We start from the raw sequence: 14,752 nt of genomic DNA, 5'->3' as shown, positions 1-14,752 counted from the left end.
TCTCTCGGCTCACAGCCCCTTCCTCTGCCCTGAGGATGCCAATCAGACACATTAGGAGAGGGGAAATAAAGGGGCTCAATGGCATGAGGTTGGGGGGGGGGGTGTGCAGGGACCTGGGTGGGCCATAAAACCCTGCTGGCTGAGGGCTTCCTGGAGGAGGCAGCATTTCCCACCAGGGTCTCACTGATCTTTTCATCCTAAAGCCCCCTGGGGGATTTGTCTCCTTCTCACGCAACTCCCTGCCAGCACACTCAGAGTGGCCCGGAGTTGCCAGACCTGTTCTCTAAACAAATGCAGCCAACTCCCAGCCCAGCCTGGGGAGGGGTGTAGGTCTATGAATTAAGAGGCAGCTTCTGCTAGGTCTCCCCCACAGCCGCTCCACTGCGGGGGCTTGGGCACAGGAGTCTGGTAGAAGCCGACAGGCTGCTGGGGCTCCTGGGAGGATTGGCAGACGGCAGAAGCAGGGGTGAGACCGGGCCGAGGAGCAGAATCAGCACACCTGGAGGCAGCATGTCAGGCAAAGAGGACAAAGGTGCAGCGAAGGATCCAGAGTCGGAGCCCACACTGGGGTACGTGGGGCCCTGCGGTCGGGAGCCAGCAGCGCGAGGGAGTGAAATGTGGGGCCACAGGGCCAGGGGTCGGGAGCAGGCTCAGCTCAGGCAGGTGTCACTGCCCTGCTGGTCTGGCCCGGGGGGGGGGGGGGGGGGGGACAGATCCCATTCTTCCCGGAGGAGCTCCCAGGCTGGGGGAGGAGGCAGCATGTGGACAGACTGGGACCAGCCAGGTGTCACCGGGGCTGGGATGGGGATGGCTGGGGAGTCGGGAGACGAGAAGGGGGGAGCTCCTTGGGAGGCGAGGCCAGAGCTGTCTTTGATATAGGGTTGTAAAAGCGACGCTTACTGACATTTCTTTCCGCTTCTGGAAGTATCGCAAGCTTACTACGGAACATCTGCGAGAGGCGGAGAGATGCTAGGAAGTCAATAAAAAAGCCCAGGGTGCACCTTGGTGCAGGGTCTCAGTGCCGGTGGGGTGAGGGGCTAGGGCCACACAGACTGGGACTGAAGCCGCCACACAGCAGCCTCGAGGAGGGCAAATCGGGTGGCCTCTCGGAGCCCCGGTTTCCTCATCCTTCCAACGGCGCAGTAACGAAACCCGCGAGGCTCAAAAGAGACGTCGCACACCAAGCACTCAGCTCCGGGGCACCGGCTGTGTTCCCCGTCTAGCCTGTGTTCTGTGACGTGCCCACTGGCCGCGGGATAAATTGCAGGGCCCTGCCCAGCTGTGTCTTGTTTCTCAAACCCCGGGCACACGCGCGTCCCTCTGCCCAGAACGCGTGCCCCCACGAGAGCCTCCGCCCCTGCCCCTTCCCCGCTGCAGCTGGCTCCCGCTGGTGGGGCCTGTCGCCGGCCTCTTGGAGCCTGTGGCACACCCTTTCACGCTTGGAAATTGCTTTCAGTGCCACCGTTCTGTGTTTGATTTTTTTTAATGTTCATTTTTGAGAGAGAGAGAGAGAGAGAGAGAGAGAGAGACGGAGAGCGCGAGCAAGGGAGGGGCAGAGAGAGAAGGGGAGACCCAGGACCCGAAGCAGGCTCCAGGCTCCGAGCTGTCAGCACAGAGCCCGATGCGGGTGTTCGAACTCACAAACCGTGAGATCAAGATCTGGGCCACCGACTGGGGCCACCCAGGCGCCCCTGTTCTTCTGTGTTTAGACTGCGAGCTCCCGAAGGGCCGACCGAGTCTTCTGCAGTCACCCACATGGTCCGGGCCCGGCCAAAGCCTCCCTGACAAGCAGCCGGGAGTTTCTTGTCAGCAACTCCTGAGGCCTTGCTCCCCTGCAGCAGGGAAGGCACGACAGGGAGGCACCTTGGATGAGAAGCAGGAACCAGCTGGTCAGCTCCAGCCCCACCCCTGGCCTTGCTGCTGACCTCACCCCCCACCCAGCTGTCTGTTTCCTCACTTACTGGGCAACAGTGGGGATGGGGCTGGGGATCTGGCCACCCTTAAGCTGAGTCTGAGATTGTCCCCAGGCACCCCAGGTGTGCACAATGGGGACACAGACAATGACGGCTGAGAAAGGCAGGGAGCTCCTGCCCTGCCTGCCTCACCTGGAAAAGGTACGATGGGCTGGGGCCAGGATCTTGGGGTGGACATCAGGACACCCAGGTGCCATAACTCGTCCCAGACTCCTCCGCTCTGGGCCTCGATTCAGGGCTGAGGCTTTTGACCCTAGAGAGGTACTAGGGAGCCATGGACAAAGTTAGAGCAGGGCTGATAGGGCCAGGAGCTGTTTGAACCCCAGGCAGGGAAAGCTGGGTGAGGGAGGGTGATGCTGGCATTCCAGGCAGAGCTCTGGGACTGAGGGTGGGCAGTGCCGTGGTCCACTCAGGCCTCGCTCCTCCGGGAAGTGCTCAGGAGGAAATGGGGCTCTGCTGTCTGGGGCAGCGGTCTAGGTGGGACGCAGTCCCCCCCCCCCCCCCGCAACCGGGCCTGGCTGTGGGAGGGCATGACCGGGGCCCCCTTCCAGCCCGTGACAAGAACAAGTCTTTACTGAGCAACTACTGTGGACTGTATCCTCTGGACCCTGTGGTCCAGAGCCCCTGTCCCCACGGAAGGGAGTGGACAGTGCCGGGAGTGACGGCCTCACCGCCAGGGGGAGGGAGGCATCTGCAGACCGCCTGGGAGTGTGTGCAGCATCTGTCCCGTCTCCCCGAATTCCCCCGCTGGGACAACCCCCTGAGCTGGGCGCTAGCTGCTTTCCTTGTGTTATGGCTTCCGAGAATAGTAACCGCGGCCGCCGACGTGCGCTGAGGGGTGCACGGCCAGGCCTGTGCTCTGTGCTCCACAGAGGCGGGCTGTTCCCACTTCCCAGATGAGGAGACTGAGGCTCGGAGAGAAGGAGTGACCGGCCTGAGGCCCTGGGAGTGGTGGAGGCACGGATGGGGCCGCCGGCCTGCAGGTGCCCAGGGGAGAGGCTGAGCCCCATCTCCTCCACGGCCAACGCGCTGAGGTCCTGGGCTCCGGCCTGTGAGATGCGGCTGAGGACAGAGGACAGCCCAAGACCACACGGACAGACAGACACACACACAGAGACGTACACACAGACACACACAGGCACACAGAGAGACAGAAATATGCACACGGACAGACAGACACAGAAAGACAGGGAGGCACACAGGTAGCCTCTGGGTTGGGGTGCTCAGAACCCCCTTTTCCCCTAGGTCTAGGGAATGCACCCCCTCTGCTGGGCCCCTGCTCTCTGGCCCCCCACAACCCCCCCCACCCTCAGCCCTGCGGGGGTTCCCTTGGGCCGTCTGGCTACGGCCCAGAGGGATTCGAGGCCCCAGGCTCTCTCAGCTCTGCCAACCTGGCCCTCCGCCTCTGCCTTTCCGCGCATGCTCGCCCACCAGAATGTTCCTCTGCTCCTTGCGCTGAGACCCTCCTTCCAGGACCACCTCCCCAGAGCAGACACGGGGCCCTCCTTCCGCTGCGGGCACCTGTGGATGGCACGCCCGGCCTCGCTTTCCCCGTGAGCCACTGCAAGCATTCTGTTAAGAACCCTCAGAGTCCCTGCTTCAGGCCCAGAGGGGGCCCTCCGTGTCACCCGTTGGATCCCTGCTTCTCAGCTTTGCTTGTGGCCTGGGTGCCATGGCTGGAGGGGACCCAGGCGCGAGTGTGGGTGGGGCACACACATTGGAGGCGCACGGGGGCAGCCCGGGCCCTCTGGGGCTACACGTGTGTCCCTGCGGGAGTGTCCTGAGCCCTCGTGGCTGCGGCCAGGGCCGGGGGCGGGGGGACTGGCCGTGAGGGTGGGGGAGCCCCGGCCCACGCCGCCCCCTCCCTGCAGGATGGACCCCTTCGCGGACACGCTGAGGCGGCTGCGGGAGGCCTTCAGCGCAGGGCGGACGCGGCCGGCCGAGTTCCGGGCGGCGCAGCTCAGGGGCCTGGGCCGCTTCCTGCAGGAACACAAGCAGCTTTTGCAGGAGGCGCTGGCGCAGGACCTGCACAAGGTGGGGGCGGGGGGGCGGGGCCGGGGGGGCAAGGCTGGCTGTGCCCCCCACTCGTTCCTGTTTGTTGCACAGACCCTTCCCGGGCGTGCAGCGTGGGGTAGGCGCTCTACGACATCAACTCACCCAAACTTGTGGGGCGTGTTTCCCATGGTACCCATGGGGAAACTGAGGTGCATGGGGGTGAAGACACCTGCCCAAACTCCCACACCCGGGAAGCGGCAGAGCGGGAGCTGGAGCCCGGGGCCACCTGTCCTGGGGTCCACGCTGCTCACCGCTCACCGTGCCGTTCCTCGGGAACTATCTCCACATCCCGGGGTGAGGATTCCTGGGGACCCCACGCCCTAGATCCCCTCCCCGCCCTGCCCCAGGCCCGATCCCTGAGTTCCATCTCACGGCAGGCAGCTTTCGAGGCAGACACATCCGAGCTCATCATGTGTCAGAACGAGGTCGACCTCGCGCTCAAGAACCTGCCCACCTGGATGAAGGATGAGCCTGTGGCCAAGAACCTGGTGAGCCAGCTGGCCCGGCGGCAGTTCCAGCACAGGCCTCTCCACCACCCTCGTCCCACGGCGAGCCACTGACGCTCTCGAGTCTTCATGAGGACTCCTTTGCACAGGCACCTCGGGGACACTGGGGGTGGCTTTGGGGTGCTCCCCCCCGCAGCGCCTCACTATGCCCCCCACCCCTGCACTCCAGCTCACGCAGATGAGCTCTGCCTTCATCCGGAAGGAGCCCTTCGGCCTGGCGCTCATCATCAGCCCCTGGAACTATCCCGTGAACCTGACCCTGGTGCCCCTGGTGGGTGCCCTCGCCGCAGGTGAGGAGAGTGTCCTGAGCCCCCCTCCCCACCCAGCCCAATAGCCCTTCCCTAATAGGGCCCCCGGCCTCTGGCCTGTTCCTTGCATCTCTGCCCTGGGTGGCTGTCGGGCCCCTGGCCTCTCCCCACGTCTTCCACCTCTGTCCCTGCAGGGAACTGTGTGGTGCTGAAGCCGTCAGAAATAAGCAAGAGCACAGAGAAGGTCCTGGCTGAGGTCCTGCCCCAGTACCTGGACCAGGTGAGGATGGCCCCCCCACATCAGCACCCGGTGGCCCACCCCCCGCCTCTGTCAGCTGGGAGGGGTCCAGCCGTCCCCAGGGCTGCAGTATCTCCTGAGGCGCCTGTCCCGCCCTACAGAGCTGCTTCGCCGTGGTGCTGGGCGGGCCCCAGGAGACGGGGCGGCTGCTGGAGCACAAGTTCGACTACATCTTCTTCACGGGTGAGGGTGGCCTCAACCAATGTCCCGGGGGAAGGCTGCGGAGGGAGGAGGTGGTGGCCAGGAGGGGGAGCATCCCAGATGGCGATCAGCCCCTGGGCCTCGGAAGGTAGAATCTGGGGGCAGCAAGGCCTGGGGCACCTGCCAGGGGACAAGGTACAAATGGGCCCGGAGAGGGGGGGCCTGGACCCTCGTCAACTCCCGTGTCCCCAGGGAGCCCTCGGGTGGGCAGGATCGTCATGTCTGCGGCCGCCAAGCACCTGACGCCCGTCACGCTGGAGCTGGGGGGCAAGAACCCCTGCTACGTGGACGACGACTGTGACCCCCAGACCGTGGCCAACCGCCTGGCCTTGTTCCGCTACTTCAACACCGGCCAGACCTGCGTGGCCCCCGACTACGTCCTGTGCAGCCCTGACACGCAGGAGCGGCTGCTGCCCGCCCTGCAGAACGCCATCACCCGCTTCTACGGCGAGGACCCCCGGAGCTCCCCGAACCTGGGCCGCATCATCAGCGACAAGCACTTCCAGCGGCTCCGAGGCCTGCTGGGCTGTGGCCGCGTGGCCATTGGCGGCCAGAGCGACGAGAGCGAGCGCTACATCGGTGAGCCTGCCATCCTGCCATGACCCCCGTGGGAAGGCCCGTCCATGAGGCGGGTCCTGCCTGGGCCGTGAGTCTGGGCCAGGAGGCTCCCACCTGGGCCACGAGTCTGGGCCGCGAGTCTGGGCCAGGAGGCTCCCACCTGGGCCGTGAGTCTGGGCCGCGAGTCTGGGCCAGGAGGCTCCCACCTGGGCCGCGAGTCTGGGCCGCGAGTCTGGGCCGCGAGGCTCCCACCTGGGCCGCGAGTCTGGGCTGCGAGTCTGGGCCAGGAGGCTCCCACCTGGGCCGTGAGTCTGGGCCGCGAGTCTGGGCCAGGAGGCTCCCACCTGGGCCGCGAGTCTGGGCTGCGAGTCTCCCACGGCTGCACTGGCTGCGCCCAGCCTGGACCCCGGCTCTGGGAAGACCGTTGGGAGACACAGGCGCTCCGCCTCAGCCCTGGCCAGGCTGGAGAACCCCTCACGGTCCTTCCTGGGGGCCGTGGGGACACCGTCTTCCCCAGAAGGTCCCTGAGCCCTGCCCGAGGCCCCCCTCCCCAGGGCTGAGCCGCCCCCTGTGCCCGCAGCCCCCACGGTGCTGGTGGACGTGGAGGAGACGGAACCCGTGATGCAGGAGGAGATCTTCGGACCCATCCTGCCCATCGTGAACGTGAGGAGCCTGGACGAGGCCATCGACTTCATCAACCGTCGGGAGAAGCCCCTGGCCCTGTACGCCTTCTCCAACAACAAACAGGTGGGGGCTCGGGTGGGGCTGGGACAAGAAAGGGGTTTAAAAAAGGTGCAGACTGGTGACCTCCCCCCATCACAGCCCACCCTGGGAGGGTTAGGGCAGCACCACTTGGCCAACGGTTCCCTGCACAAGGTTCCTGGCAGGGAGGGCTTGGGCAGGGCCGAAAACCTGCCAGATGCATGGCTGGCCAGCCGTCTGCCCTGGCCGGGTGAGCCTCCAGCTAGACGATGGGGTGCCTTTTTCTATCTGGCCTGCTCAGAGAGCCCCTTCTTCCTAAAGTGCACGAAGGCTCTGTGTGGGCAAGCAGAGGCCCTGAAGGGGGAACGGGGCAGAGCTCCGGGGGACCTGACAGGCAGAGGGACATGCCTGCCGGCGCATGGCTGGTGCTTCCTACCCTTCCGGCCGCCCCTCACGGTCACGGGCCCCCTCCACGTGGAAGGGGCTCAGAGGCTCAGAGGGGAGATGTCTCAGCAGAGGACGGGAACAAAGGGGGCTCCTCTGCTCCCAGTGGAACGGTTGAGGGCCCAAGCCCTCTTCCCGGATCACAAGCCCACCGCCGGCCGCCCCCCTCCTCCCCCCAGGTAGTGAACCAGATACTGGATCGGACCAGCAGCGGGAGTTTCGGAGGCAATGAAGGCTTTGTCTACCTGACTCTGACGTCCCTGCCGCTGGGGGGAGTCGGTGAGCCCTGCCCTCCTCTACCCTCCGGCCCCCACTCCCAGGGAAGCCCGGGTTGGAACTCCGAGCCCCGGAAGGCCCAGTTTCGCCTTCACTCTCTTGCTCCTGGCCCCGGGTCTCTCAAGGCCTCAGTTTCCCTATCCGCACAATGGCTTTTTGAGTGGCTCAGCTTTCCCTGAGCTCCGTGCCAGCTCTGGGCTCCCACTTGGGCAGGAGGCTGCTGCTGAGGCTGGGTGGGCTGCCGGCCTCAGCCCCTCCCCTCCACGCCCACGCAGGGAACAGCGGGATGGGAAGATACCACGGCAAGTTCTCCTTCGACACCTTCTCCCACCACCGCGCCTGTCTGCTCTCCCACCCCGGCCTGGAGAAGCTCAATGAAATCCGCTACCCTCCCTACACTAACAGCAAAGAGCAGCTGGTCAGCTGGGCCTTGGGGTCCCAAAGCTGCACCCTTCTGTGAACACCCTGTACCCCTCCAGGGCCTTACCCCCACGATCCCTCTGTCCTGCCGCTGCCCAGGTGTTCAGTGTGGGGCTCGGAAGGAGGGGATCCTGTCCAGGAGTGCAAAGATCGTCTTCTTGGGCCTTTGTCTCAACAGACCCCTGGCTGGGCAGGACCTCTGGGCCTTTGGTCTGGCTGTTTTCAGGGCCAAAGTCCTTGCCTGTGGTCTCCTGATTCAGCTTGGCTATGCCTGGTGATGGAATTCTTGTGGTTAGAAAGGACTCCCTTGTATCAGATCTATAATTAGGCCCCCCAAATACAGGGCGATTTCTAACAGCGCCACTCACACCTGGTTTGGGGAGCTGACATAATCTGATCTTGAGCCCGGACCTGGCTAGTTGCCGAAGTCACCCGAAAGGGTGTCCCTGGCAAGGACTCTGATGCTGTGGGTAGGTGGAATCAACAGGAAAGAGTACAAGGGGTGATTAGTCACATCTCCTCTGGGCACAGGAGGGGGTGTGCACATTCTGGACATGTCTATCATCCGGCCGCAGACTCCCAGGAGGAGATCGTGGTCGGCAGAGTCTAAACCTAGCCACTCCATCCGACACATGGGGAAACTGAGGTCTAGAGACAGCAGGGCGCCGAACCGAGTTTATACAGGAAAGCAGGGCAGAGCTGAATGATGGCGGGTTTCTGGAGAAATTTGGAGGGGGGGGGGGCGTCAGTAAACAGAATATATCTAGTGCATCGTGACCTGCCTCTTACTCTTCCCCAAATCCTCATCCTGGGAGCTCACTTCCAACCCCCACCCCACTCTTCATGGGGCTCCTCACCCCTCAGAGCCATGGGCAGACAGGGGGTGTGGCCTCCGGTTGAGGGAAAAGGAGGAGGATGGCCGTCTTGCACACCACGATCTCTGAAATGTGGCCCCCAGTGACCATGGTGTTCAGATTCTCTAGTCCCCTGATGATGGCAGCCTGGTCTGCACGGTGGCGGGGGACAGCTTGGCTTAGGCCACATGCCGTGTCCACACATATTTAGAAGCCTCGCCCAGAGGAAGGGACTGATACAATCAAGTTGCTGGTCCCTCCGCGGCCGGGAGCTCCAGTGGGTGGCCCCAGCTTCTTTCGCAATTGTCTTGGGTATTGTTTAGAACACACAGGACGTGGAATTATGTCACTGACCGAGTCACTGTACTCGGAGGGCAGTCCGGCCTCCTTGGCAAGATGCCATCCTGCTGGGGCACTGGGGTGGCCCCGCTCTCTACGCACCCGATCTAGTCAGTATCTCGGGCTCGGGTTCCAGGGAGGGCATCAGCTTCCCAACTGCCCGGGGTTGTGCCATGTGAACGGAGATGAAAACCGGGGAGGGAGGAGTAGCTCAGGCTCTTGCAGGTGAATCCAAAGGTCTTTCCACATCCGCTGCCCCCACAGAGGCGTGGGCACGAGCTTCCACCCCTCAGCTTCCCCTGCTCAGAGCTGCCAGGTTAATCCCTTTAAAACAGCCCAGCTGTCGTTGCCAAGGGCTAAAGGCCACGGCTCGCTCACGAGCAATCACTGGCCAGATGACTTAGAGCTCAGCCCGCTGGTTGCTGCACTGGCCGCCGTGCGAGAGGTCGTACCCGGACTATGCCAGGTGAGTATTAGAAGTCATCCCAAACCCCCAAATCCCTACAAAGGCTCACACTTCTCTCACCTTCTTAAGGGTTGCACCTTATCAATCACGGCTTTGGGGACAGCGCGAGTCTTACCAGACAATCCCCCAAACCTCCCAACGGCGCCTGGGCTTCGGGTTTTCTGTAGATAAATCCGTCTTTTCCTTTGCAGGTGCGTCAGGAAAGCCCATGCAGCAGAGGCAGACCTTTGCTTGTTAACATTGTATCAGCAATGCCTTGGGTCCGGGTCACTGATGTGGGGAAGGAGAACGGGGACAGGTCCCCAGCCACCACCCCACGACAGAGGGAGGGCGGGGCTGCGCAGGTAGCTTTGGGGGAGCCCTTGACACGTTCATCGCCGTCCCTCCCACACGAAGGCAAATCGATCTTAGCTGTCAGAAACCCGTATTGTCGGTCTTTTCTTCGAATCTCCTGGCGATGAGGTGCTTTTGTAGGCATGCATTTTTGCCAAACCACTAGGGTAAAACAGTAACTCTCTGTAAATGACGATAGACTTGACAATGGTCAGGGTTAGAGATCTGATGACAGTTTGTTATAGCACACGGGGCAAGGGAGCCTCTCCGGCAGTCCGTATTTTATTTGTTTTTATTTTTTTAAGTTTATTTATTTATTCTGAGAGAGAGGGAGAGAGGGGGAGAGAGAGAGAGAGAGAGAGAGAGAGAGAGAGAGAGAGAGATCGAGCCAGAGGGAGAGGGGCGGAGAATCCCAAGCTGTCAGCTCAGAGCCTGACGTGGGCTCGAACCCACGAGCCGTGAAATCATGACCTGAGCCGGTCACTCAACTGACCGAGCCACCCAGGCGCCCCCGCCAGTCTGTATTTTAAAAGTCTCTTGGGGGGCGCCTGGGTGGCGCAGTCGGTTAAGCGTCCGACTTCAGCCAGGTCACGATCTCGCGGTCCGTGGGTCCGAGCCCCGCGTCGGGCTCTGGGCTGATGGCTCAGAGCCTGGAGCCTGTTTCCGATTCTGTGTCTCCCTCTCTCTCTGCCCCTCGCCCGTTCATGCTCTGTCTCTCTCTGTCCCAAAAATAAATAAAAAACGTTGAAAAAAAAAATTTTTAAAGTCTCTTGGGGCGCCTGGGTGGCTCAGTCTGTTAAGCCTCCGACTTCAGCTCAGGTCACGATCTCACAGTCCGTGAGTTCGAGCCCTGCGTCGGGCTCTGGGCTGATGGCTCGGAGCCCGGAGCCTGCTTCCGATTCTGTGTCCCCCTCTCTCTCTCTGCCCCTCCCCTGTTCATGCTCTGTCTCTGTCTCAAAAATAAATAAACGTTAAAAAAAAAATTTAAAAAGTCTCTTGCCTCCTTTTTGCCTTCAGTCTCTGTGGGCAACGTTTGGGTTATCTCCCGGGATGTTTTACATTTACAGACCAGACTTAACAACCTCCAGGGACAAAGAAAGAACGCAAGTTGTCTCTTAGGACTTTTGGGGTAACTGCTATTTAAAAATTTTCCGTAAAGGGGCACCTGAGTGGCTCAGTCGGTAAAGCGGCCGACTTCAGCTCAGGTCACGATCTCGCGGTCTGTGAGTTCGAGCCCCGCGTCGGGCTCTGGGCTGACCGCTCAGAGCCTGGAGCCTGTTTCAGATTCTGTGTCTCCCTCTCTCTCTGCCCCTCCCCTGTTCATGCTTTGTCTCTCTCTGCCTCAAAAATAAATAAATGTTTGGAAAATAAAATAAAATAAATTAAAAAATAAAAATAAAAAATAAAAATTTTCCGTAAGTTAGGGGTCAGAAAGCAGGGCGCATTTTGTCTGTTTCCTCATCATTTGCTGCAGCATCACCCTCTCCAACTTCATCGGTTTCTCAGAGATTCCGCCTCTTAGTGTCCCAGTCCGGCTGTGTCACAGTGCCGGGGTCTTAACCTTAACCAGCTTGCACCCTCCCTGGGTTGCAGACGGCAGGCCGAGGCCTCTAGTTCATCACCCTGGTCTCCCTCCCAGCTCGTCTGCCAGCCTGAGGCCGACAGAGCAATGGACACCACGCATCTTTCTCTAACCTCGGCAATTCTAACTTGCTTCCCTTTTTTTTTTTTCTTTAGTTTACTTATCTTGAGTGTGAGCTTTAGTTTACTTATTTGAGTGTGAGACACTATGAGCAGGGGAGGGGCGGGGAGCAAGAGAGAAAGAGAGCGAGAATCCGAAGCAGGCTCCACGCTTAGCGCAGAGCCCCCCACGCGGGGCTCGATCCCACGCCCCGGCGATCATGACCTGAGCCGAAGTCAAGAGTCTGACGCTTAACCGACTGAGCCACCCAGGCGCCCAGGCCATTCTAACTTTCTAACTGGAGCTGCAGCCTCGGGGCCCGCGGAACTGCTCGCGGCAGAGGTCGGCCCACCGGGGCCCCCGTGGCTTCCCTCCTCTTCCGCAGGGCACCACGTGCCGCTCTGCCGAGGAGCACGGACGACGGCTGGCGTCTTAAGGTGTCCCCTGTGTTCACACGGCAGTCCGCAGTCATCTGACACAGGCCGCCGCTCCTCTCACAGAGGCTGATGGCCAAGTTGGGATATCCGCACCCACCCACCCCCACCCTGAAGATGCCTCCTTCCCAAGGTCCATTTCTTTGGTCTCCTGGCTGGCTCACCAGGGGTTGGTCTGAACCCCTCTCGGGAGCTTCCCAGGTGTTACCTAAAACCGGCCCCCATCTGCAGAGGGCGGGGACTGATCAAGGAAGAGGCAGGTCATTCTAGGTTGGTAAGTGGCAGTGTTAATAAGCCAAAGGAACTTACATACGAGGCCCGGCCCGTCTGGGGCAGCAGCAAGACGAGTGGGTCCCCTCGCTGCCCGCCAGATCTTATAAGTTTACACAGAAAGAGGCCTTAACCGGGTACAGTCACGTATACCGCGCAGGGCTACAGCTTTGGAGCAGCCTCCGGGAGCGGGAAAGGCACGCTTCAGAGAGCCTTGAACTCCTCCAGGCCCCGGCTCAGCCCTTCTCTCTTCCCGGGACGCCCTCCCTCTACCTCTCACCCACCCCTGCCTCCCCTCGGGCACTGCCTGTCTCGCCCTCTTGCAGTAGCCGGGGTCCCCGTCACTCCGCTGCCACACCGGTACCGGGTCCCTCAGCGTGTCTGGGCCTCCGCTCCCTTATCTTGCAGAACGGGGCTCCCACTTCTGTCTTAGAATCGCTGTCGGGGTTAAAAGGGACCACGCGTGTCCGAGGCGCAGGGGCCCCCAGACTCCTACAGAAGCTGTGCCCTCCCAGAGCTTCCCGGGGCTCTGTCACAACCGTGAGGTTTGTGCCAGAAGCCTCTCCTTGTCCTGCTGCCCTGAGGCTTGGGTGTGGCCCAGGTGTAGGAGTGCACACGACAGGGATCCAGCTGTGGCCCTCCGTCTCGCTCACGTTCGCTCGACGACCCCTCATGGGGTCGCGCGTTCGGGGCCCCTTGGAGACCAGTATGCGTGCCTGAGAGATACCCACCAAGGCCCGGATCCCCGGGAGACTTGCCCCGGCCTCCCGGGAACCTGTCAGAGATAACACAGTCTTCCCCCTCCTGCCGCACAGGCGACTGAGCCACAAGATCTAATTAAAGGCTAGCTGTCGGGGCGCCTGGTGGCTCAGTGGGTGTCGGGCTCTTGATTTCAGCTCAGGTCGTGACCTCGCGGTTCGCAGGCTGGGGACCCGAGGTGCAGAACCTGCTTGGGATCCTCTCCCTCTCTCTCTCTGCCCCTCCCCTGCTTCTGCTCTCTCTCTCTCTCAAAATAAATAAACATGAAAAAAAAGAAGAGGTTAGCTGTCAGGTGCACGCAAGCCCTTTGATGGCACTGATCACCTCGCTGTGTAAGTAAGGTCTGCAGACGAAAGTTCCCGACTTCACGGAGAATAACCACCCAGTTAGGTCATCGTCAGCTCCACCCGCCGTCAGTGGGTCGCCCTGAGCAGAGCTGCGTAAAGCTTATGGAGTGGCCTCCTTCGCTTCCCGGTCTGAAAGGGCCTTCTCAGCCCGGGGGATACTTTACTGTCCCTCCTCCACCTTCCAAACCGGGGTGTGGGAGGCCCAAACTCAGGGCCCTGGAGTCTCGCCCAGTGTAGGTGACTCACTGCCTGGTTCTGCCTCTCTCCTCGGTGACCTCCGGACTGTCCTTAGCTCTTCCCTGACAGCTCGACCTGGAGGCCGCCAGGGCCGGGTGTGGGGGAACTTCCCCCTCATCCTAGCCCCCTTGACCCTTGAGAGCAGCAAGGAAGGGTGGGCTCAGATCGGACCCCCCCCCCTCCGGGTTCCGACTCCAGCTCTGCCCCTAATGCCCTGTGTTCCCTTGGCATTTTGTCTGAGCCTCGGTTTCCACATCCGTAAAATGGGTCTGAGGGTCATTTCCCAAAACAGAGCAAACCGATTCCTTTGCGTCACGCCTGTCCCTGAAAATGACCGAAAATACTGGACAAAACATTCCGAAACTTTGTTTAAGGCATCAAAAAGCTGGAAAAGTGGGACCGCACAGATCATAGCCCTTTAGGGTAAAGGTGACCTGGGAGAGACGCTGGCCCTCTGGGGTTACAAGCACAGAAGCATGTGGCTGAGGGGGTAAAGGCAGGGGGGGGTGTTCCTCATCTGGGCATCTGCCAAAGCACAGACCTCTTGGGTGGGGGGGGAGGTTGTCTTTATCTCAGGCCTTAGAGAGTCCTCGCAAGTAATCTTCCAAGTGTGCGTGCAGCTTCCCTTCCTGGCCCTGGGAGGGAGGGCTGGCCCCACTCCCAGAGGAGGGATAGAGGGCACGGACAGGAGCCTGGCCACGGGACCTGGGCTCTATGTGGCCGCAGCAAGTAAGAGTGTGGGGTGGAGCCAGGTGAGGAAACAGCAGCTCTGACCCCTGGGGGGACCTGGGCCAGCTCTCGGCAGGCTCGGCACAAACACTGCCCTGGGGATCTCTGGGCCCATAAACATCCGCTGGCCCAGCAGGCGCACACCCAGCCCCGGAGGCCCTGGAAACCCAGACCACCTCTGCACGTAATCACCCCCTCCCTGAGGCCTCTGCACCGGCCCAGAGGGGACGGCAGGAGCTGCCTGGAACCCAGACACCCCCCAGCTAATCAGGTGACACTCCCCATGCTGCGCCCTGGTTCCCCCACCTACAAAATGGGAGCGTAGTCCTCTTGCTAAAGGGAGCCTGCCTTGGGGTCCATCTCCCCCACGGGAACGGGCCCCTCTTCCCAACATAGGCACCGGGCGAGAGAAGCCCTGAGCTGCACCCCCAGAGGCACAAACGGGGCGGGGCTGAGCTGCGTCCCACCACAACTTTTGACACACAACCTCCTTGCCCAGCTGGGATCCCTCGGGCCTCAGGGAGCTCACCACTCTGCCACTCCAGCTCTGACCACTGGGCCCCGTGTCCGTGCCGGGGTCACCTAAGCAGGTCCGCCACCAGGTTCTCCACCCCACATGTGG

At 61.6% G+C, this 14,752-nt stretch overlaps 1 protein-coding gene and 1 long non-coding RNA gene across 2 annotated transcripts; one reads left to right on the top strand and one right to left on the bottom strand.

Annotated features, from left to right (window-relative positions):
* Positions 1 to 344: 344 nt before the first annotated feature.
* Positions 345 to 8,450, top strand: LOC121023773 (aldehyde dehydrogenase family 3 member B2-like). The gene is made up of 10 exons (XM_040465855.1): positions 345 to 569; positions 3,845 to 4,007; positions 4,406 to 4,516; positions 4,704 to 4,824; positions 4,977 to 5,062; positions 5,182 to 5,263; positions 5,474 to 5,860; positions 6,420 to 6,586; positions 7,165 to 7,264; positions 7,537 to 8,450. The coding sequence occupies exons 1-10, from the start codon at positions 511 to 513 to the stop codon at positions 7,719 to 7,721; spliced, it is 1,461 nt and encodes a 486-aa protein (XP_040321789.1). The 5' UTR covers positions 345 to 510; the 3' UTR covers positions 7,722 to 8,450.
* Positions 5,846 to 6,412, bottom strand: LOC121023774 (uncharacterized). Its single transcript, XR_005787499.1, has 3 exons — positions 6,184 to 6,412; positions 6,046 to 6,117; positions 5,846 to 5,920 (listed from the first exon to the last, which is right to left on the bottom strand). It is a non-coding gene; the product is annotated as an uncharacterized LOC121023774 (long non-coding RNA).
* Positions 8,451 to 14,752: the final 6,302 nt, after the last annotated feature.

Source organism: Herpailurus yagouaroundi, unplaced genomic scaffold (assembly GCF_014898765.1).
Source record: "Herpailurus yagouaroundi ecotype Mexico unplaced genomic scaffold, PumYag 569, whole genome shotgun sequence".
Lineage (NCBI taxonomy): Eukaryota > Metazoa > Chordata > Mammalia > Carnivora > Felidae > Herpailurus > Herpailurus yagouaroundi.
The sequence above is the reverse complement of the archived record's forward strand: the minus strand, read 5'-3'. Positions and strand labels throughout refer to the sequence as shown.

Excerpts from the sequence above, each read along its gene's own strand:
- LOC121023773 (XM_040465855.1), top strand. The coding sequence starts at position 511 with ATGTCAGGCAAAGAGGACAAAGGTGCAGCGAAGGATCCAGAGTCGGAG. Across the intron at positions 5,264-5,473 it reads CGACTACATCTTCTTCACGG|GGAGCCCTCGGGTGGGCAGG; the intron begins GTGAGGGTGGCC and ends CCGTGTCCCCAG. Across the intron at positions 7,265-7,536 it reads CCTGCCGCTGGGGGGAGTCG|GGAACAGCGGGATGGGAAGA; the intron begins GTGAGCCCTGCC and ends ACGCCCACGCAG.